This window comes from Gossypium hirsutum, chromosome D05 (assembly GCF_007990345.1).
Source record: "Gossypium hirsutum isolate 1008001.06 chromosome D05, Gossypium_hirsutum_v2.1, whole genome shotgun sequence".
Classification (NCBI taxonomy): Eukaryota; Viridiplantae; Streptophyta; class Magnoliopsida; order Malvales; family Malvaceae; genus Gossypium; species Gossypium hirsutum.
The window spans coordinates 59,799,117-59,822,856 of NC_053441.1; the positions used below are offsets into that span (position 1 = coordinate 59,799,117).

At 35.4% G+C, this 23,740-nt stretch overlaps 3 protein-coding genes and 1 pseudogene across 3 annotated transcripts; all 4 read left to right on the forward strand.

Moving 5' to 3' along the window:
• Positions 1 to 381: 381 nt before the first annotated feature.
• On the forward strand, positions 382 to 2,682 carry LOC107902232 (probable disease resistance protein At1g52660). Its single transcript, XM_016828446.2, has 2 exons — positions 382 to 1,077; positions 1,556 to 2,682. Exon 2 carries the CDS (start codon positions 1,566 to 1,568, stop codon positions 2,673 to 2,675), a length of 1,110 nt encoding a protein of 369 aa, XP_016683935.1. The 5' UTR covers positions 382 to 1,077; positions 1,556 to 1,565; the 3' UTR covers positions 2,676 to 2,682.
• A 153-nt stretch (positions 2,683 to 2,835) lies between these two features.
• On the forward strand, positions 2,836 to 4,671 carry LOC121217259 (disease resistance protein At4g27190). The gene is made up of 3 exons (XM_041092786.1): positions 2,836 to 3,825; positions 3,909 to 4,495; positions 4,578 to 4,671. The coding sequence occupies exons 1-3, from the start codon at positions 2,836 to 2,838 to the stop codon at positions 4,669 to 4,671; spliced, it is 1,671 nt and encodes a 556-aa protein (XP_040948720.1).
• Positions 4,672 to 7,218: 2,547 nt separating this feature from the next.
• LOC107903574 (disease resistance protein At4g27190) lies at positions 7,219 to 11,244 on the forward strand. The gene is made up of 2 exons (XM_016829666.2): positions 7,219 to 7,395; positions 8,047 to 11,244. The coding sequence occupies exon 2, from the start codon at positions 8,397 to 8,399 to the stop codon at positions 10,995 to 10,997; it is 2,601 nt and encodes an 866-aa protein (XP_016685155.1). The 5' UTR covers positions 7,219 to 7,395; positions 8,047 to 8,396; the 3' UTR covers positions 10,998 to 11,244.
• A 1,414-nt stretch (positions 11,245 to 12,658) lies between these two features.
• LOC107902230 (40S ribosomal protein S6-like) lies at positions 12,659 to 23,740 on the forward strand (annotated as a pseudogene).

A 23,740-nucleotide genomic window follows, 5' to 3' on the forward strand; every position in this document is an offset into this window, starting at 1 on the left:
AAGAATACAAAATATACCACCAAATTTTCTTTTTCAAACTCAATTCAAAATTTTATTACATTTAAATTATTTTTCAAAACTCAAATTATAAAAATAAATTATATTTAGAATTTTATCTTTTCTTATAATGTAGAAGTTATGTTAAGGAACATAAGAGGTAAAAAAACAGAAAACAAATGATTTTGCTTAATGTTTTTTTTTCTATATTTCTTTTGAAGAATGGATATTAGATATTTCGATATAGATAATAAAGAGAAATTTTAGAGGGTTTAAAAATAATTATCCCTCATTTTATTAATTTTTGAAATGTTTGTCTACTTTTATTTAATTTTTAATTTTATAATATTCTGAAATTTTAAAACAGTTTCAAATTTTGGTACAATGATAATTTGAATTTCGGCTATTTCTAAAAACAGTGAACACCCCGTCAATAAACCACAATTTGGATTTAAAAGTGTAACTTATGAAGGAATTTATATGTACTTGAATAGATTGATTCACATTATTCACGTGTTACAAACATCATATGTAAGAACAACTATATTTTTTTTGCAGGATGCCGACTAGTATATTTAATTTCAAGTTGTAACATGTAATTAGGCATTCTTATACCATACTTTCCCATTATTATGCTGCTGCTGCTACTGCTGATGTTGTTGTTACAATTGAGCACCAAGATGACTGCAAAACTTGTTAGTAATGTCCAGAATGAAGGGAAAGGACATGGCAGATTAGTGAATTATTACAGATTTAAAGAAGAATCAAATTGTAAATCAGCTGATAGATACAACTGCTGAGAATCAAATACCCAAAATGCCAACTATAATGGCAGAAGCAAAGGAAAAGTACAAAAAGATGGGATTCCTTACTTAATACTTCTGCCTTTCTACCCACAACATTATTCTTTCTTCTTTCACAAAATTTCAACCTGCTTTTCTTTCATTTGCTTCTTTCATTACATGTTTTTCTTTGCTTAATTGTTCTGCCTTTCTACCCACAACATTCTTTCTTCTTCACTGTTTTTATTTTGTTTTCATCTCCAAGGTCTATCACCAAATTTCAAGCATCCCGTCAAAGGTAATTTTCTTTCATTTGCTTCATTCATGACTATGCAATGATTGTTTTTTATTATCTGCTAGCTTTGTAAGATAGTCAAGGAAGTCAACTTCACTGCTTCATTTTCAGTTCTAATCTCTCAACACATTTCAGCCACTAAGTTAGGTAATAAGGCAATGATTTCCTCTACTGATTATCAACAATTTTAGATTTTAAGACAGGATAGGATGACCGGTAAACATAATCTGGCATAGATAGGAATCTCAAACTGTTGAACATTTATTCCGTAATGAACTGTTGCACACTTGAATCTAGCATTTTATATACATTGAGAGGTTAACTCTGGTGACCAGATTTTCTCATCATGTTTCTGTCTGCCACCTATCCATGGCTCCATCTAATAAAGGCCATTGCATTTATGCTTCCTTTTCATGCTTACACTAACATATAAAAAATTATTCAAAAATCCAATACACTAACATATATGATTACGTTGCAGGGGCAGAGCAATGGAATACGCAGAGCCTGCTGTTGACATTGCAAATTGTCTTGGACCTTCTGTTTGTAAATACTTGAAATATCACAAAAAGCTGAATGATTATGTGAGAAACTTGGGGAGGATCAGAGATGAATTGCATTGTAAAATGGAAGACGTAGAGATGCAATTGAGAGCAGAGCTTCTTTCTCCTGGGGGGAAGATACCAAAGCAAGGAGTTGAAAATTGGTTGAAAAATACGAAAGAGATGATTGCGGAAGCACAGGATGTGGAAAATAAAGTCAGAAACGGGAGATATCTCTGTCGTGCTTGGAACGGAAAGCTGGTTGATGAAAAGACTCGAGAAATGAAGGAGTTTCTTGATAAAGCTCCTAATGCCTTTGAAGGTCTTGCCATGGATGGTCCAAGTGCTGGGTTGCCACTGCCAACATCAGAATTAGTTGGGGAGGAAGCTGCCAGAAAAGATATTTGGGCATGTTTGACGCAAAAGGAGGTAAAAAAGATTGGGGTTTGGGGGATGGGCGGTATGGGTAAAACCAAGATCATGAAGCACATCCACAATGATTTTTTGAAAGAACAAAGATTCGAAAGAGTAACCTGGGTTACCATATCAAAGGAGTTCAATGTAATGAAGGTACAAGATAATATTGCAAGTGCGTTGGAGGCGAAGGAATATTTAGACAAAGAAGAGGACAAGCTCAGACGAGCAGCAATCTTGTCAGAAATGCTGAAGAAAGCAGGAAAGCATGTTCTAATCCTAGACGATGTGTGGGATGAAGTCTCTCTAGAAGAAGTTGGGATCTCTGAGCCGAGTGACAGCAATGGCTGCAAGTTGGTGTTGACAACCCGTTCGGAGCATGTCTGTAAGTATATGGGTTGCACGGTGATAAAAGTGAGGCCCCTTTCAGCACAACAGGCATTGACACTATTCTTGAGTAAAGTTGGGCCTAACATAGTGCAAAATCAAACTATAACGCCTACTCTAAAGCTTGTTGTCAAGGAATGTGCGGGTCTACCTCTTACAATTGTCGTCGTAGCTGGTACATTGAAGGGAGAAGAGGACCCTCTTATTTGGAAAAACGCACTCAGGGAATTGAAAGAGAGAATAGAAAAAGTGGAATGAGTGGAAGCTAAAGTGATAGAGCGTTTGAAATTTAGCTTCGATCACTTAAAGGACGAGAAAGTGAAATTGTTTCTTACATTGCGCATTATATCCCGAAGATTTTGAAATTGAAAAGGATGAACTAATTGAGTGCTGGATTGACGAGGGATTCATAGATGATATGGGTACAAGACAAGAAATGAATGACAAGGGTCAAGTTATTTTGAAGAAGTTGGAAGATAATTGCTTGTTGGAAAATGCCTCGTGTGAAAAAATGAAAATGCATCATGCAGTGAGAGACATGGCATTGTCGATCACAAGAATGAATCCTCGATATATGATACAAGCAGGTTTGCAATTAGAAGAGTTACCAGAAAAGGAGCAATGGAGTCCGGATATTGAGAAAGTGTCACTTATGTATAACTCCATATCAGAAATTTCCAAGGATGTGCTGCCCACAAAATGTCAACTGCACACAACCTTGTTATTGCAGCATAACCCAATAAAGAAGATCCCATATTCTTTCTTCATAAACATGCCTTGTCTTTGTGTCCTCAATTTGTCCTATACGGAGATCGAGAGTTTACCAAATTCCATCTCTGAATTAAAGAACCTCACAACATTGTTGCTTCGTGGTTGTTCTACATTTAGAGATCTACCATGTCTTTCGATGCTTCAAGAATTGAAGAAGTTGGATCTTAGTGGGACTAAAATTGAGGAAGTCCCTGAAGGAATGGATATGCTGATAAAGCTAAGATATCTTGATCTTGGAGTGCACACTCTGAAAGAGATACCCGCTGGACTTTTACCAAAACTCGTTCACCTTCAGCACTTGAGTTTTGAAGTGGACAATGAAAAAACAAGTCTAAAAGCAGAGGAGATGGAACCATTGAAGAAGTTGGAGTGCTTTACCGGACGTTTCGAAGACATCAATGAATTGAATAAGTTCATCTCCTCAATGCAACAAAGTAAGAAAAATCTCACCAAGTACTCTTTACAGGTGGGCTCAGTTATTCTGGGTGGTGTAAGAGATAAAAGAGTAACAATTGGAGGAGTCCAGAATTGGGAAGGTGAGTTAATTATGCACCCAATTGAAATTCAAGAGTTGATTATTTTTTTGAGAAGCTTAGTCGATGATAATTCTTCCTTCAAAAAAGCGGTTGACTTGAGGGTTTGGAGGATTTGGGTGTGTGAAGGGATAGAGTGTGTTGTTTCCCTGTCCTCTTTGCCTCTTCTTCCGCTCATCCATTTCAGAGCCTCGAGGAGTTAGATCTTAGAAATCTGCCAAAGTTGAGTGCCCTTATTATGAAAGATGAAGGAATTGGTTCAGCAATAACATCAACATCGGCTCCGTCTGCCACCTTTTCCCATCTTAAGCGAATTGAAGTATGGAGCTGCTCAAGTATGAAGACGTTGCTTCCACATTGGTTGCTTCCAAACCTCCAAAACCTAGAAGAAATACATGTGGTTACTTGTAGGCAGCTAGTAGAAATATTGGGAGCAGTAACATCAGAAGTTGAAGAAAAAGGGAGTGATGCATTAATCAAATTCCATCTTCCCAAATTGAGAAAGTTGGAATTGTGGGGATTACGAAATTTGAAGAGCATATGCAGCAAAAGTGGAGTGATGGTTTGTGATTCTCTCGAGTTAATCGATGTTACTAGTTGTGATAAACTGAAGAGAATTCCTCCATTTGTTCCCCTTGTTGGCAATGGGCAGCCATTTGCATATGCTCCACCTTCTCTTACCATCAGGTCATGGAAAGAATGGTGGGAATCGTTGGAGTGGGATGACCATCCAAACTTTAAAAATGTTCTTCAACCCCTTTGGAAGGAGAAGAGGTATGAACTTTGAACCATTTATGGTTTAGTTTTTTTATTTTATTTTCATAAACCTAATTTCTCCATTTTAATACAATTTCAGGTATATTTTTGATGTTGGTGAAGAGAAAGATGAAAGGGTTGGTGGGAAAGGAGGAGGGGGGAGGATAGTGCAAAAGAGAGGAGAAAAGGAATGATGGAAGGAAGAGGTTAAGAGGGTCCACTTTGTGAACATTGTCCCTCTCTTACCATTCCTTCTATTCTCTTTTTCTTATAATGTCAAAGCTGAAGATGTAAAAAACAAATTAATTTGCTTCATATTTTTTCTATGTTTGTTTTGAAAGAAAGAGAAATATGGTAGGGTTTATAAATAAAATATAATTTAAATATCAATTATTCAAAATAATGGTATTTTAGATAGCAAAGGTATTGAAAATTTAAAGTGATAAATTACCTTTTTATCATTATAAATAAAAAAAATATCATTATTTCTTCTTTCAACAATCATTCTATTCTAAAAATAAATGAAACCAATAACCCCAAATAAAGTATTAATGATATTTTTAAATAAAATAACTTCAAAAAGTTTTAAAAAGTAAGACTTGATGAAACACTATATATAATTTAATCAATTCAAATAGCTTTGGAGATTCGATCATAACGTATAAATCAGGTTTGTGGTGTTACAATTTTTGTTCTCAATTTATATATATTTATCAATTTGACCCTGCTTTTATATAAAAAAATTAAAATCATTTATAAAATACAACAATGTATATAAAATTATAGAAAAATAAAATCTTGAATATGTTGTCGAAGAACTAAAATGTATGAGAAACAAAGAAAAATATTATTCAATAGAATCCAATAACAAATTAGAAACAAAACGAAATAAAAAAGTTCAGTTTCATGCTCTTGAAGAACGTCTAGGACTGATATTATAGAGACTTATAAATTCGACCCGACTGTCATTTTTTTGGCCAAAAGAATACAAAATATACCACAATTTTTTTCAAACTTAGTTCAAATTTTAATTACATTTAACTTATTTTTCAAAACTCAAATTGTAAAAACAAAATGTGTTTCTTCTTCCATGGTTGAGTTGGCCTTAGACAAGATTTTTATGTCACGAGCTGTTCCAACTCTAATTCAATTTAAATAATAAAAAATATTTTTAAATTTTAAATTTAATTAAGAGTATAAAAATATTTTTTAACATTTTATTATTTTTTTGAACTCTTAAAAGGTTGACTGAGCTCGGCTAAAAATGAGTTTTGCTTGAAAAAAATTTAGATTATTTTTAAGAGTATATCAAGGAGTCTAATAATTACAATTTTTTTAAAAGGTTTTAATAACACTAGAAATTAGTCACACGCATATTTCTTACTTTGCAAATAAAATAGTATTTTTGGTAATTTTCTTATTGAGTTGGGACCCGATTGATGAGTGACACCAACTCAGTAAAATGTTTAATACATAGTATAGATAAAACAATTCTAAACTAAAATTTTTAAAAGAATTTAGGGTAAAATTCAACTATGGTTAAGTTTTCATTTTGGTCACTTAATTAAGAAATGTTACAATTTGATTACTAATATTTTCAAAATTATTTTCTTTTTTGTCACCCGACTGTTAAGTGGCACTTGTTTCAGTTGGTACAATAATAATTCTAGTCATCAGTTTTTATATTTTCTATCAATTTGACTCTGATTGTGTATAAAAAATTATTAAAAATCTCAAAATATTTATAAAATAGAAAAATGTAGATAAAATTTCTAGAAAAATAAAATCTTTAAGTTGTTGAATAACTAAACAGTATGAAAAATAAAGAAAATTATGATTTAATAAAATCCAATAACAAATTGAAAACAAAACAAAACAAAGTTACATTTTGCACCTTAATACAACTCAGTTCATAATAGCTAATATTCACATAGTTTTTCAATTCAGTCCATTTTAGTGATGAATTCACTAAATTCTAGTTATAGCTAAACATATAGATGAAATCAAGTACAATTTACACATATTAATATAAAACCAGATAGTAAGTTTCATATTTAATTTCACACCCTAATACAACTCATTCACTTGTATATTTAATTTCAAGTTGTAACATATGATTATACATTCTTATACCCTACTGTCTCATACTTTTCGATTAATTATTAGATTTAATGATAAATTTAGTCCTTGATGTTTAATTATTTTATTAAAATGGCCCTAATTGTGTTTTTGAGTTTTTTTTTGCTATCAACCTTTGTTCTTTTTTTTTTCACCCTTCTTTTTTAAATAGATTTAATGAAAGTACCTTAAAAAAGTTAACCGTGATAATGTGGAATTTCATATGTTGAATATTTTTAATGAGATATAATTTATTAGTTAGAAAATCCAATAAGATATTTATATTCTTGTGAAAAAAATAATACATTAAAGTGAAAAAAAATTAATTTAAAGAAAATAAATGTAATTATTTTAAAAAATTTAACTCAATAGAAAAACATTTTAGTAAACAAACATATGAAAGATTGAAAACTTTTGAAAGAAAAAATATATTGAAACAAATGCTGATGGTAAAGAAAAGCTCAAAAATAGAATTAGGGCCATTTTGACAAAACAAACAAAAATTAGTGACCAAATTTATCATTAAACCTAATTATTATTATTATTATTATTCAATGCCAATTATAATGGGCGACAGCAAAGAAAAGAGTCAAAAAAGACGGATTTCTTATTCATATCCACAACATTCGTCTTTTATACATGTAATTATTAATTATTTTCTCTTTCTTCTTCTCCTTCACACACTTTCCCATTAATTCCTATCACAATTTTGCTTATTTCTATTTTCACCTTTTTCTTCACTCTTTTTCATTTCATTTCATCTCCAAGGTCTATCACTAATTTTCAAGCATCCAGTCAAGGTAATTTCCTTTCATTTGCTTCATTCATGACTATACAATGATTGTTTTTTATTATCAGCTACTGTTATAGCAGCTTGCTTTGTAAGATGGCCAAGATAATAAGATCTGCAGCAATGGTTTCCTCTAGTGATTATCAACAGTTTTACATTTACGAAAGGATGCTCAGCAGACATAATCTACTATAGATACAAATTAATACGAAAAGAGCTATGCTTTGTAAGATAGTCGTAATAAGATCTGAAGCAATGATTTCCTCTACTGATTATCAATTTTAAGACAGGATAATCAGCAGACATAGTCTACTATAGATACAATTTAATACGAAAAGCGCTACCCAGAAGCAATATAATGTTGAAATCTCATGCTGTTGAACATTTTACCTCTTCATATTCTGTAATGAACTCTTGCACACTTGAATCTAGCATGTTGTATAGTTTGAGGGATTGATTCTGGATATACAATGGTGACCAGAATTTCATCATCTTTCTGTCTTCCACCCATCCATAGATCCATCTAATAGACGCCATTGCTTGAAACTTGCATTCATGTTTTCCTTTTCATGCTTACACCGACATATCAATACTTCATAAAATATCCAATTCATTCACAGATTTTCATTCTCTACTACTGTTATATATGATTGCATTACAGGGACAAAGCAATGGAGTACGTAGAGCCTGTTGTCGGCATTGCAAATTGTCTCGGAACTCCTGTTTGTAAGTATTTGCAATATCACAGAAAGCTGAACGATTATGTGAGAAACTTCAAGAGGATCAGAGATGAATTGAATTGCAAAATGGAAGATATAGAGCTGCAATTGAAAGCAGAGCTTCTTCGTCCTCTGGGGAAGATACCGAAGAAGGGAGTTGAAAATTGGTTGAAAGCTGTGAAAGAGATGATTAGGGAAGCACAAGTTGTTGAAAACAAAGTCAGTAACGGGAAATATCTCTGTCGTGCTTGCAACGGGAAGCTGGTTGCTGGTTGATGAAAACACTCGAGAAATGAAGGAATTTCTTGATAACGCTCCTAATGCCTCTGAAGGTCTTGCCATGGATGGTCCAAGTGCTGGGTTGCCGCTGCCAACATCAGAACTAGTTGGAGAAGAAGCTGTCAGAAATGAGATTTGGGCATGTTTGATGCAGGAGGAGGTGAGCAAGATTGGGGTTTGGGGGATGGGCGGTGTGGGTAAAACCACTATCATGAAGCACATCCACAATGATCTTTTGAAAGAACAAAGATTCGAAAGGGTAATCTGGGTTACCATATCAAAGGAGTTCAATGTAATGAAGGTACAAGATAATATTGCAAGTGCGTTGGAGTCGAAGGAATATTTGGACAAAGAAAGGGACAAGCTCAGACGAGCTGCAATCTTGTCAAAAATGCTGAAGAACGCGGGAAAGCATGTTCTAATCATAGATGATGTGTGGGATAAAGTCTCTCTAGAGGAAGTTGGGATCCCTGAGCCGAGTGGCAGCAATGGCTGCAAGTTGGTGTTGACCACCCGTTCGGAGCATGTCTGTAAGTATATGGGTTGTATGGTGATAAAAGTGAAGCCCCTTTCAGAAGAAGAGGCATTGATACTATTCTTGAATAAAGTTGGACCTAACATAGTTCAAAGTCCAACTATAATGCCTACTTTGAAGCTTGTTGTCAAGGAATGTGCGGGTCTACCTTTTACAATTGTCATGGTAGCCGGTACCATGAAAGGAGAAGATAACCCTCTTATTTGGAAAAATGCACTCGGGGAATTAAAAGAGAGAATAGGGAAAGTTGAAGGAGTGGAAGCTGAGGTAATCGAGCGCTTGAAATTTAGCCTCGATCACTTTAAGGACGAGAAAGTGAAATATTGTTTCTTACATTGCGCATTATATCCCGAAGATTCTGAAATTGAAAAGGATAAACTAATTGAGTGCTGGATTGATGAGGGATTCATAGATGATATGGGTACAAGACAAGAAATGAAAGGCAAGGGTCATGTTATTTTGAAGAAGTTGGAAGATAATTGCTTGTTGGAAAATGTCTCGAGTGGAGAAATGAAGATGCATGATGCAGTGAGAGATATGGCATTGTCGATCACAAGAATGAATCCTCGATATATGATACAAGCAGGTTTTCAATTAGAAGAGTTACCAGAAAAGGAGCAATGGAACCCGGATATTGAGAAAGTGTCACTTATGTATAACTCCATATCAGAAATTTGCATAGATGTGCTGCCCACAAAATGTCAATTTCTCACAACCTTGTTATTGCAGCATAACCCTATAAAGAAGATCTCAATTTCTTTCTTCACAAACATGCCTTGTCTTAGTGTTCTCAATTTGGCTTTTACAAAGATCGAGAGTTTACCAAATTCCATCTCTGAACTAAAGAACCTCACAACATTGTTGCTTCGTGGCTGTTCGAAATTAAGAGATTTGCCATGTCTTTCGATGCTTCAAGAATTGAAGAAGTTGGATCTAAATTGGACTAGAATTGAGGAAGTACCTGATGGCATGGATATGCTGATAAAGCTGAGATATCTTGATCTTGGAGTGCACACTCTGAAAGAGATACCCGCTGGACTTTTACCAAAACTCGTTCACCTTCAGCACTTGGGTTTTGATGTGGACAATGAAAGAACAAGTCTAAAAGCAGAGGAGATGGAACCATTGAAGAAGTTGGAGTGCTTAACCGGACGTTTCGAAGACATCAATGAATTCAATAAGTTCATCTCCTCAATGCAACAAAGTAAGAAAAATCTCATCAAGTACTCTTTACAGGTGGGCTCATCTTTTATCCCTCATAGAAGAGATAAAAGAGTAACAATTGCAGGAGTCCAGAATTGGGAAGGTGAGTTAATTATGCACTCAATTGAAATTCAAGAGTTGAATATTTTAAGTTGCGACTATTTGAGAAACTTAGACGATTGTAATTCTTCCCTCAAAAATGCGATTGACTTGAGGATTCGTGAATGTGAAGGGATAGAGTGTGTTGTTTCGTTGTCCTCTTTCGCCTCTTCTTTCGCTCATCCATGTCAGTGCCTCGAGATGTTGTATCTTCAAGATCTGCCAAAGTTGAGTGCCCTTATTATGAAAGATGAAGGAATTGGTTCAGCAACAACATCAACATTGGTTCCGTCTGCCACCTTTTCCCATCTTAAGGAAATTACGATATACAGCTGCTCAAGTATGAAGACGTTGCTTCCACATTGGTTGCTTCCAAACCTCCAAAACTTGGAAAAAATACACGTGGAGTATTGTAGTCTGCTAGTAGAAATATTGGGAGCAGCAACATCAGAAGTTGAAGAAAATGGGAGTGATGCATTAATCAAATTCCATCTTCCCAAATTGAGAGAGTTGTCATTCTTGGATTTACCAAATTTGAAGAGCATATGCAGCAAAAGTGGAGTGATGGTTTGTAATTTTTTCGAGTTAATCGTTGTTGTTGAGTGTGATAAATTGAAGAGAATTCCTCGATTTGTTCCCCTTGTTGGCAATGGGCAGCCATTTGCATATGCTCCACCTTCTCTTACCATCAGGTCAAGCACAGAATGGTGGGAATCGTTGGAGTGGGATGACCATCCAAACTTTAAAAATGTTCTTCGCTTCAAACCCATAGAATAATGAAAGGTATAAATCTAATTGCTCCATATTAATAAAATTTGAAGTATATTTGTGATGATGATGAAGAGAAAGATAAAAGGGTTGGTGGGAAAGAAGGATAGTGCAGAAGAGAGGAGAAAAGGAATGATGGAAGGAAGAGGTTAAGAGGCTCCACATTGTAAACATTGTCCCTCTCTTACCATTCCTTCTTTTCTCTTTTTCTTATGATGTAAAAGCTGAAGAGGTAAAAAACAAATAATTTTGCTTCATATTTTGTCTATGTTTGTTTTCCAAGAATGAGTATTGAATATAGATAATATAGAGAAATTTTGTAGGGTTTAAAAATAATTATCCCTAATTTTCTCACTTTTTTGTATTTTTTTAATTTTATAATGTTCTAAAATTTTAAAAATATTTTTTAACATTTTACCATTTTATATATTATTAAAATTAAATTGACCGAATAATTATATCACTTATTATCATTGAATAAAACAAAACATAGCTAATAACCATTGTTAAGTACCAGTTTCAGCTTTTATGAATTCTCAATTCCTCCTTTTTTTTTTTTTTGAAGATAATCGAATTCCATTTATGGTATATATATAATTGTTAACAAGAATAAAAATGCATAATGCATTTTAGGTTATTGAGAGAATTCCATCTTCCCAAATTCAGAGAATTGAGACTAAGTTACCAAATTTAGGTTAAAGTATTCGAGAGGTTCATGTAATATAAGGATTGTATTAAGTTAGTCTTTTTATTATTAAATAGATCAATTTTGTTCTTATACTATTAAAAAAATTAAATAAGTCCAAATCATAATGAAATTAACATTTAATAATGTATAAAAAATGTCTTGACAAACAAAAAGATTTCATTTACTTCATCATAAAAACTTTAAAAATATTAACTTTATTAAACATTAAATGTTAACTCTATTTCAATTTGACCATATTTAATTTTTTACAACAATATTAAATTGATCCACCTAATAGTAAAAAAATATAATCAAATCCCTATAATAAAAACACGTCTCGAATACATTCACCCTTCAATTAAACTATTCATCATGATACCTTAACATCATTATCCGGCTCAATTGCTTCACCAAAATTTGTTAATCCCAACATTTTATTTTCACTTAAGTATCACTATCCGAGAAGTATTTGAACATGATCATAAAAATGCAATCCTTTAAATAAATTTAAAAAATACTTATGCTCAACTCGATAAAAAAATTTTTAAATTCTGATAATTTAAACGAATTAATTTTAAATGTAAAGATGCTAGCAAAGGAGAGAGTTCCATGAGATAGATAGCTTATAATTTTGTTTATAGTCGATTGAGTCTTAATTCAATTGGCATGAGTATTATTACCAGTACAAGAGAATGTGGGTTCGAGTTCGCTGAAGAGCAGGTTTGAGTTCGCTGAAGAGCATCATCTTCCTATTTATGGGTTATAAATAATTCTAAATATTGTCTCAAAAAGAGCATATATAATCAAAATCTATAATAAAATTATTAACAAACAAAAACTATGTCTATTAGATATTTATATTCAAAATCGAATAACACGGGTAACATAAAGTTTTATATATAGCAAGAAGAAGCTTTTTTTTTTTAAATCAAGTCATGGATTCTGGGATTGTTTGGCTTCAAGAGATTTCTCATATTCTTCAATGGATTTGAAGAGCTCAGAAAAGTTGCCTTTCCCAAAACCACCACATCCACCTTTTTGGTATTGCTTTCCTTCTTCATCCTTCACCATGCACCCAATTCCTTGTATTATCTCTATGAAGATGGTTGGACTCAAAATAAAAGGTTCCCACTTTAGTTAACCAAACAAGAAATAATATACATATATGCCGAAGAGAAGTTTGATTGAATGACAAGGTTGAAGCTTTGAAAACTTTACAACATATGTAAATGTATGCGTGGTCATCTAGATTTATTGTTGATTGGTTAGTTTGTTAAGTTAAATTAGTAGTCAATTCTCATTCCATTATATGAAATATTGTTGATAGGTTAGTTTGTTAAATATATAGTGCATGCTTGTAGTCAGCTAGTAGAAATATTGGGAGCAGCAACAAAAATAAATTTTGTGATGTTGGTGAAGAGAAAGATAAAAGTGTGGGTGGGAAAGAAGTAGGGGCCGGGGGAGGATAGTGCAGAAGAGAGGAGAAAAGGAATGATGGAAGGAAGAGGTTAAGAGGCTCCACATTGTAAACATTGTCCCACTCTTACCATTCCTTCTACTCTCTTTTTCTTATAATGTAAAAGCTGAAGAGGTAAAAAACAAATAAATTTGCTTCATAATTTTTCTATGTTTGTTTTGAAAGAATGAGTATTGAATATAGATAATATAGAGAAATTTGGTAGGGTTTAAAAATATAATATAATTTAAATATCAATTATTCAAAATAATGGTATTTTAGATAGCAAAGGTATTGAAAATTTAAAGTGATAAATTACCTTTTTATCATTATAAATAAATACCATAATTTCTTTTTAAATAAAATAAATAAATATCATTATTTCTTCTTTCAACAATCATTCTATTCTAAAATAAATAAAAATAAAAATGAAACCAGTAACCCCAAATAAAGTATTAATGATAGTTTTAAATAAAATAACTTGAAAAAATTTTAAAAAGTAAGACTTGATGAAACACTAAATATAAATTCCTTAGTCATTTAAAAAGTAAGCTTTGGAGGTCTTAAAAAAAGGGCAAATTACCAAAAAAGCCCTTTTTTAAAATTTACTGAAATGGGCCCGATATTTTATTATTTATCGGAATGGGCCATTTTCCCCGAATTCGGGTCCACGTCAGCGCGATGTCAAGGGACGTGTCAGAACATCGCGTCCACATCAGCACGCTTTACTTACGTGGACACAAATCGTGCCTACGAGGACGCGATTTGCTGACGTGGATGAACAGTTTATGTTTTTTAGCTTGGAAAACTTTGAAAGGCCATAATTTTTCGCTCGGTTGTCCGATTGAGACGATTTTTTTATTTCGAATAACTTTTCGAGATCTACGCGCTGACAAACAGCCGAAGGTGGTTTGCCGCATTTTTCGTCAAAAAAGATCCTTTTTTGCCCCTAAATTTTGATTTTTTTGGTTTAAAATTAAATTTTGAAACATTCAAATCATTATTTTCCTTATTTATTTGAAGTAACACCGGATTTTTTTATAGAATTGTTGTAGTATTTTTTCTGATTTGACACGTGTATGGAATAGGTTCGATAAATCGTTAGAACGTAAGTAATATAATTAAGATAATAACAGTTTTTCTATAATATGTCAATTAATTAGTTTAGTTTAGTTGGTTAAGATGCTTGCTCTTTTCCCTTAGTACCTTGGTTCAAATCTTGTTACCAAAAAAGATTCAAAATTGTTACCAAAAAAATCCAGTATTTACTAAAACAAAATTAATCGGGGAATAATGTAAATAAAACAAAATAAGGGCCAATGTGCAATGCGCGAATGACATGGAGGGTTAATTTGGAAATATTCCCAACCCTCCAGAACGCTGTGTTGCAACATGGACTAAAATAAAACGAAAAACGAATTAAAGGGCGAAATTTAAAAAAAGAAAAGAACTTATTTGAACACGCCACTAAAGAGAGAGGACCACTTGCGCAAATTTACCCCTGGGACAAAACACGTGGATCCTCCCCTCGGGTTGGGTCACACGGGTCACTGATTGGTGTGGCAGTATATGACGTTGTTTTGGGGCTACTGAAGCAGGCCCTAAACGACGTCGTTTTTATTACCTTATAAAATCCCCCAAATTAAACCCTAATCAGAATTTTCGCCACGTTTACAGAAAATAAAACCAAAAAAAAAAATAAAACCCTAGGTTTTTTTCTCTCTGCCGCTTTGGAAATTCAGGCCGTTTTGAGGCTTCTCGAACCTCGCAAGGGCTCCGATCGTGACGGAGTAGGCAGAGATTCAACACTTCAGGTAATTTCTATTTTCTAATTGATTTTATTTTACACACAACGAATAAACAATAATAATAAAAAGAAACAGAGAAATTGAAAGAGAAAAGAAAATCGCCTTAAAAACTCACTGCTATAATTTTTTATTGATTTTTAATCGATTTTCGTATCCCCCTTTACAAATCCATGTTTGGCTTTATATAGCCAAAAAGAAAAATCAAAATCCCTCTTTTTCTATTTTTTTATGTTTTTATCTCCCCTTACAATTTTCGCTGTAAATCTGTTATTTTCTTTGTTGTAAGTTCGTTTCTTCTTTTTGCTGCTTTGGTTTATCGTTTGTTGCAGGGAGAATGTGCATAGTGTGAAGGCGACGTGCTGCGATGTGCGGGAAGGCGTGCGAGGGAGCCTTGCTGAATTACGGTGCTCCCTAGGGTTTCTGCCTCCTTTGTTGCTGAAAACATGTTGTGGGCGTATTGGGCTAGGGTTTTTTGTAATTTGGGATGTTTGGATTTGTAATTAGGGCTGGACGCTTATAGTTTTAATTTATTTTAATTTGGTGTTGGGCCTGGGCTTAAAATTGGGTATTACAGTATTAATTTTAAAATATTGAATTAATTATCACTATAGTTTAGGGTATATGGTTTAGAGTTTAAGGCTTATGAGTTATTATTTTAAGGTTTATGGATTATGGGTTTAAGGGTTATGGTTTATGGTTTAAAGGTTGGGATTTAAAGTTTAGAGGATATGTGTTAAGGGTCTAGGATTTTATGGTTTAGGTTTAGGGTTTAGGTTTAAGGTTTAGATTAACTAGTGTTTTCTAATTTATATATTAATTAATTTATTATATAATTGTAAAAGAGACAATATTAATTTGGTTCTTCAAAATCTTGTGAAGATTTGGTTCTCCAAAATCGTTTCAGTGTATTTAAAACTGTTAAAGCTGCATTATTTTTGTTGAGGGAATAAGAAAACAGAAATACTATTATTGAGTTTTTAAATATTTTCAAAGAATTTGATATTAAATAGTTTCACAATATTTTAATAAGTACAGGGTTAATTTTCATTTTTATTCTGCTCTAGGGATATTGTTGTTATTTAAATTGTTGTTGTATGAACTTATCGGTTTGCATCATCTACACCAATTTAAATTTTGACTTTTTACTAGTATATTTTTTTTCTCTAAATTGTTAATGGTTGCTTTTAGTTTTTTTACTAGTATTTTTTTCTCTTGCGTCAATGCTAGTTGGTAGTTGTTACTTTGTATTAAGAAGAAAGTATTCTCACATTGAATTTGAAAATGCAGTCGAGCCTTTTTTGACAAGAGGATCTCACAGGAAGTCAATGGTGATGCCTTCGATGAGGTATGTTTCCAAGTTACCTTTAGCTTTTCGTTCACTGCCTCAAGTTTCTGCTGGTGCATCTGGACTTCATAACTGCAATTTGCTCACCCCTTAATTATCCTTCAATAGGAGTTTAAGGGCTATGTATTCAAGATCATAGGAGGCTGTGATAAATAAGGTTTTCCAATGAAGCAAGGAGTTCTCACTCCTAGATGTGTTCGTCTTTTGCTTCACAGAGGTCTGTGGACTCTGAAATATTTTTCCTTGTTCTTATTTGTGTAGAAATGTTTTTTTTTTTTTGTTAATTAAATGTCTTCTTTTCTAATCTTTGAATAGGTACTCCCTGCTTCCGTGGATATGGTAGAAGAAACGGAGAGCGTAGGAGGAAGTCAGTTCGTGGATGCATTGTTAGTCAGGATCTTTTAGTTTTGAACTTGGTTATTGTGAAAAAGGGTGAAAATGATCTTCCTGGACTGACTGACACTGAGAAACTATTGGAAATTGGCCAACCATGTTGCTGTTACATTTTGTGGTTGAAGTGCATGCAGCTTGATGACATGCTGCAGCACATATGCTTGCTGTAACAGCAAGGTTTCTCTTTAGTTTCATTCTAATTAATCTAGTTTAAAATGGACAAGTTGATGACAACTTGATGCATTAGGTGTTGAATGACTAGTTTAGGTGGCTTGTTTATGTGTACAAGCAATGTTTTAATAGTCCCAATGCTGATTAGTGGGGTTAGTTGACTATTTGGTGATGTATTTGACTATAAATGTATGTTTCTTCTAGTTGAATGAATGAGCTGAATGAGCTATCAGCCATTAGCTCCCTTGCTGCACATTTGTGAGCAAGTAAAAATGCTTCTTGCACCTTGTTTCATGTTCTGTGCTCTTGTTCTCTCTTTTGTTGCTGCCTCTTGCACCAACAATTGGTATCGAGAGCTCTTGTCTTAGTGGACCTGTTGCTTCAAAACAAAGAACTTGATGGCTTCTTCAGGATTTTCACCAGCAGCCCCACCAGTCTTCAATGGAGAAGGCTTTCACATATGGCTGGTCAAGATGAAGACTTACCTACAGGCCTTCGATCTGTGGGAAGTTGTCAACACAGATACTGAGCCAGCACCACTGAGGGCTAATCCCACAGTAGCTCAGATTAGGCAACATGCTGATGAGAGGACCAAAAGGCACAAAGCCATGTCCTGCATCCAGAACTGTGTGTCAGATGTCATCTTCACCAGAATTATGGCCTGTGAGACTCCAAAACAGGCCTGGGATAAGCTCAAGGAGGAGTTTCAAGGCACTGAGAGAACAAGGCAACAGCAACTGCTAAACTTGAGAAAGGATTTCGAGAATTTGAAGATGAAGGAAGAAGAAACAGTGAAGCAGTACTCAGATAGAATTATGGCAGTGGTTAACAGCATAAGGCTCCTAGGTGAGCACTTTGATGAGGCAAGAATTGTGGAGAAAGTCCTCTCCACTTTGCCTGAGAGATATGAGGCCAAGATATCTTCTCTAGAGGACTCAAGAGACCTTGCTAGCATCTCTTTGACTGAGCTAATCAACACCTTTTATGCTCAGGAACAAAGAAGAGCTAGCAGAGCTGAAGATCACCAAGAAGGTGCATTTCAAGCCAAGGCCAGAGAAACCTCGAGCACAAATGCTCAAAGAGGCAAAAGGCCTTGGAAAAACAGGCCTAAGCTTGATGCTGCAAGGAGCAATGACCAGCCCTGTAGATATTGCAAGAAACCTGGCCATCCAGAAGACAGATGCTGGTTTAGGCCAGATGCAGTATGCCAACACTGCAAGAAGAAGGGCCATGTTGAAAGAGTCTGCAAAAACAGAAGTAAGCCAAGGCAGAATCAATTTCAGCAGTCAAAGGTTGAAGCTCGAGTAGCTGAGGACAGTAGTGACCAAGAAGAACAGGTCTTTGCTGTTTCCTGTGTAGCTTCTGAGAAGAAATGGTCTAAAGGCTGGTTGCTGGACAGTGGTTGCACTAACCACATGTCACCAGATGCCTCCTTGTTTAAAACCTTGGACAAAAGTTATAAAACCAAGGTCAAGGTTGGAAATGGTCAGTTTCTAAGGGCTGAAGGAAGAGGAGAAGTGTTGATATGTACTCCCACAGGCAACAAGATCATTCCAAATGTGCTGTTGGTACCACAGATTGACAGAAACCTTCTCAGCATAGCTCAACTGCTCGAGAAAGGTTATTCTGTTGTGTTCAAGGATAAACAATGCCATATTACTGATCCAAGTGGATCAAGCCTTATGACAGTCACAATGACTGATAAATGCTTTGAGGTTCACTGGGCAAATGACTCAAACTCAGCATACACAGCCTCTGTTGAAGACTCCAAGCTTTGGCATCAAAGGCTTGGACATGCCAACTTCAGATCAATGGCTCGATTGGCCAAAGAGGGCTTGGCAGAGAACTTCATCAGCTCAGTGGAGCATGATGATGTGTGTGAAGTTTGCCAAATGGGGAAACAGGCAAGACTACCATTTCCTACAAATTCAACCTGGAGAGCTACTGAAAGACTGCAGCTGGTGCACTCTGATGTATGTGGCCCGATGAGGACTGAATCACTCAGCAAAAACAGGTATTTCATCCTCTTTATTGATGACCTTACAAGGTTTTGCTGGATTTTCTTTTTAAAACACAAGTCTGAGGTAGCTCAAGTGTTTGTGAAGTTTAAAAATGCTGTAGAAACAGAAACAGGTTGCAAGCTGAAATCGATAAGGACTGATAATGGCACTGAGTACACTTCAGCTCAGTTTCAAGCCATTTGCAATGATGCTGGTATCAAACATCAGCTTACAAATGTCTACACACCTCAGCAGAATGGGGTAGCTGAAAGAAAGAATAGAAGTCTGATGGATATGGCCAGATGTCTGCTGTTTGAGAAGAAACTGCCCAAGACCATGTGGGCTGAGGCAGTAAACACTGCTGTTTACCTTCAGAACAGGCTTCCTACTAAAGCTCTTGCATCCGAGACACCTTTCGAGGCTTGGTCTGGTTTCAAACCTTCCTTGGCACATCTGAAGGTGTTTGGTTGCCTGTGTTATGCACAAATACCAGCAGCAAAGAGAGACAAGCTCTCTAAAAGGGCTCAACCAGGTGTTCTAGTAGGCTACAGCTCAGTCAAGAAGGGCTACAGGGTCCTGGATCCCTTGATAAACAAAGTCCAAGTGAGCAGAGATGTCATCTTTGATGAAAAAGCCTGCTGGAATTGGGAGAAAAATGAGCCAGAAGCAGTTTCAGAAGACCTAGTGCCTAATCAAGCTGAACTTGAGCAGCTAGAACCTGAAATGGATGTTGATGATGTGCCTGTGAGAGGCACAAGGCCCCTAGATGATATTTATGAAAGGGCACAGGTTGCAATAGCAGAACCTAGCAGTTTTGAAGAGGCTGAGGCAGATGAAGGCTGGAAACTAGCTATGGTCAATGAAATCAACATGATTGAAAAGAACCAGACATGGGAGCTTGTTGATAAACCTGCTGGAAAGAAGACCATAGGAGTAAAATGGGTCTATCGAGTAAAACAGAATGCAGATGACAATCTGAACAGGCTAAAAGCCAGGCTTGTTGTGAAAGGATTTAGCCAAAGGTATGGTCTGGACTACCTGGAGACATTTGCACCAGTAGCCAGGCTTGACACAGTTAGAATGATAGTTGCCTTGGCTGCTCAACATCAGTGGACCATTTATCAGCTTGATGTTAAGTCTGCATTTCTCAATGGCTTCCTGGAAGAAGAGATCTACATCGAGCAGCCTCAATGATTTGTGATCACTGGCAAAGAACACATGGTGTACAGACTGAAAAAGGCTTTATATGGCCTGAAACAGGCTCCTCGAGCCTGGTATGCTCGAATTGACTCTTACTTGCTCAGTTTGGAATTTGAGAGAAGTCCCAGTGAACCAACACTGTATGTGAAGAAGAACCAAGCTCAAACTCAGCTTATTCTGTCACTCTATGTTGATGATCTACTGATAACTGGAGGAGATGGAAGAATGCTGGAAGATTTCAAAAGAAAAATGATGGAAATGTTTGAAATGTCTGATTTAGGCAGAATGAACTACTTCCTTGGAATGGAAGTGAATCAAACAGAAAAGGGAATCTTTCTTTGTCAGAGTTCTTTTACTATGAAGATCCTGGACAAGTTCTCTATGAAGAACTGCAAGCCAACAAGCACACCAATGGCTGTTGGAGTGAAGCTTTCGAGGCAAGGGAGTGGTGAACCAATTTGTGAGACCATGTACAAGAGTCTCATTGGTAGACTGTTGTATTTGACTGCCACAAGGCCCGATATCATGTTTGCTGTTAGTATGCTATCAAGATACATGAATTGCTGCAATGATTAGCACTTTCGAGCAGCTAAAAGAGTGCTGAGATACATCAAAGGCACCATTGGTCATGGTGTATTGTTCAAAAGGGCTGAAAACATGAAGCTAATAGGCTATGTTGATAGTGACTGGGCTGGATCAAGTGATGACATGAGAAGCACATCCGGATATGCATTCAGTCTTGGCTCAGGCATGTTTTGCTGGAGTTCTAAGAAACAAAGTCTGGTGGCACAATCAACAGCAGAAGCTGAATATGTTGCTGCTGCATCTGCTGTGAACCAAGCCATATGGCTTAGAAAAATCTTGACTGATTTAAACCAAAACCAAAAGGAGGCAACAGAGATTTATTGTGACAACAAATCTGCTGTTGCAATTGCAAAAAATCCCATTTTTCATGGCAGAACCAAGCACTTCAATATTAAGTTGCATGTTATAAGGGAGATGGAACAAGCTCATGAAATCGAGCTGATTCACTGCAACTCAGAAGTGCAAATTGCTGATATCTTCACAAAGGCACTCAATGTGTCTAAATTTGTTAAATTCAAAAGGGAATTAGGTGTTACTAGCATGGAAACTAAGGAGGAGTGTTAAGTTTAGTTCCCATGTAAAGGTGGCCATGCACGACATGCAAAGGTGGTCATGCTTCTGGATTCGCAGCAAGCAGTGGTGCCATGGTGTGCAGCAACTGAAGTTTGAAGCTGCCAATCTATTTGCTGTTTTTAGTTCCATTTTGATTGTTTTTGTAATCTAGTTCATGTTGAACTAAGTAGGTAAATGTTTTGATTTTGATTGACTGAAAAGTCAGCAATGCAAGTTGTACAAGCTAATCTTGTAAGTTTCAATGCAAATTAGTGGAGTTAGGTAGTTGATTAGGTGATTACTTGTTTGATTTACTAGTTGACTGATATATGTAATGGCTTAATGCCTTGTTGACAATGTTAATGAAAGTTATCAGCTCATTTTCATTCAATCTTTTTCTCTCTTTCTGTGTTTTCACTTGCTAGCTTCATCTTTCTGTTTTTCTGCTTCCGAGTTTGCTTCTTCACCAAGCCTCGAGGCTTACTACTCAAGCAAGACTTGAAACAGCTTGCTGCTGCCTCTTGCACCAACAATTGGTATCATGAGCCTATGTCTTACGGGACCATTGATTTTGCTTCCCCTACTTGTTGAAAAGAAAGAAGCTGTCAAAGCACAAGCAAGTCATTAAGGACTGCTTGTAGAGAAGATAATATCGGCTCAAACTTATAAGATCCCCAAACTAGCTTGAATAAGCTGAAGGAGGAGTTTAAAGGAAAGGTGTGAGCTTTCCAAATGTGCAAGCTTAGCAAGATGTCAAAGCTGCAAGCTTAGCAAAGTGCGAGCCTGATGAAGACACCTGTTGAAGACAATATGCAAAGATGTGAGTCTGTCAAAGGTGTGAGCTCAGCAACATGTGGAAGCTCAATGCGTGTTGTATAGTTGCAAGCCTCTTGAAGACAGTAAGCAAAGTGTGAGCCTGTCGAATTGCAAGCCAAAATGGCAGAATGAAGGCAAGCAACTATACTCACGAACTATTTGTGCAAGAAGAAAATGAATTGGTCAGCTTGAATCAAAGCATCTAAGAGCTGCCAAGTTCAAAAAACTTGATGAATGACTGGTATTTGCAGCATGGAGTCCAAGGAGGAGTATTGGAAATTGGCCAACCATGCTGCTGTTACATTTTGTGGTTGAAGTGCATGCAGCTTGATGACATGCTGCAGCACATATGCTTGCTGTAACAGCAAGGTTTCACTTTAGTTTCATTCTAATTAATCTAGTTTAAAATGGACAAGTTGATGACAACTTGATGCATTAGGTGTTGAATGACTAGTTTAGGTGGCTTGTTTATGTGTACAAGCAATGTTTTAATAGTCCCAATGCTGATTAGTGGGGTTAGTTGACTATTTGGTGATGTATTTGACTATAAATGTATGTTTCTTCTAGTTGAATGAATGAGCTGAATGAGCTATCAGCCATTAGCTCCCTTGCTGCACATTTGTGAGCAAGTAAAAATGCTTCTTGCACCTTGCTTCATGTTCTGTGCTCTTGTTCTCTCTTTTGTTGCTGCCTCTTGCACCAACAGAAACCAAGAATAAGGGGTCCGAAGAGAGCATCAAAAATCAGGAAGTTGTTCAACCTGTCTAAGGAGGATGGTGTTCGGAAGTATGTTTATTAAGCTGTGAGTTTATTAAGCTGCTTTTATGATAAAATTCAATGCATTTTCTGAGAGCCATTTGTTCTTTCTTTGGTACAAAGTTTGCAACAATTCTAAGCTACAATTTTTGTTAAGCTTATCATGGATTTCGTTATTTGCATTTCATGGTAGCTCTTTTCTTCTTTGTTTGATGCTTCACATCTGTTTTGAACATTTTCAGGATGCAGTTGATAACAGGAATGCTGCAGTAAATTCTAGGAAGCCAGAAGTTAAAAATGATGTAGAAGAAGAGATGTCTGTGAAGCATCTGACAAGGAAGAAAAGAGTCATTTGTGAATTGCAAATTCAACAGGTTAACCCCAAACTTGTTGGCCATTCAAAGAAGAAATCCAATCACTTTCATGCTCGTAGCTGTAAAGCAGCAATTGAGGGGTATAGCCAGCTTTCTCTGCCAAAGAAGTTTGTACCCTTCAATCTAATAATTGCTCATTTAGTAACCATGTGATTTGTATTTATATATGCAAAGCTACATGACTTGTTTTTATCGAGTGATAAGTTCAGTGGGACTAATAAGCACCAGTTACTTTAAATTTTCATGAACCCATGGTATCATAATAAAGCGTACATTCTGGAAATGCTTAAATGTGTACTATTGAGTATATATTCAGCGGCTTTGATCACTGAACCTTAACAAATTCAATATCTGAGACTTGTTATGTAGCATAGAAGAATTGGATGATAGAATTTGCGGTAGTCTAGTCTGGTCTGTTATAAGATCAAAATCTGCAATTAGAATGAAACTCAAGGAAAATTTTATCATAGAATCTAACCTATGATTAAGAAGAAAAATCAAGGTAAAAGCTTGTGGTTTTTTTGTCTTTCCGTTCCTTCTCTATCCACTGTACGGGTTTCAGAAAAAGAGCTTCGCTCGCTCTTGCTATTAAAGTCGGGTTAGTTTCA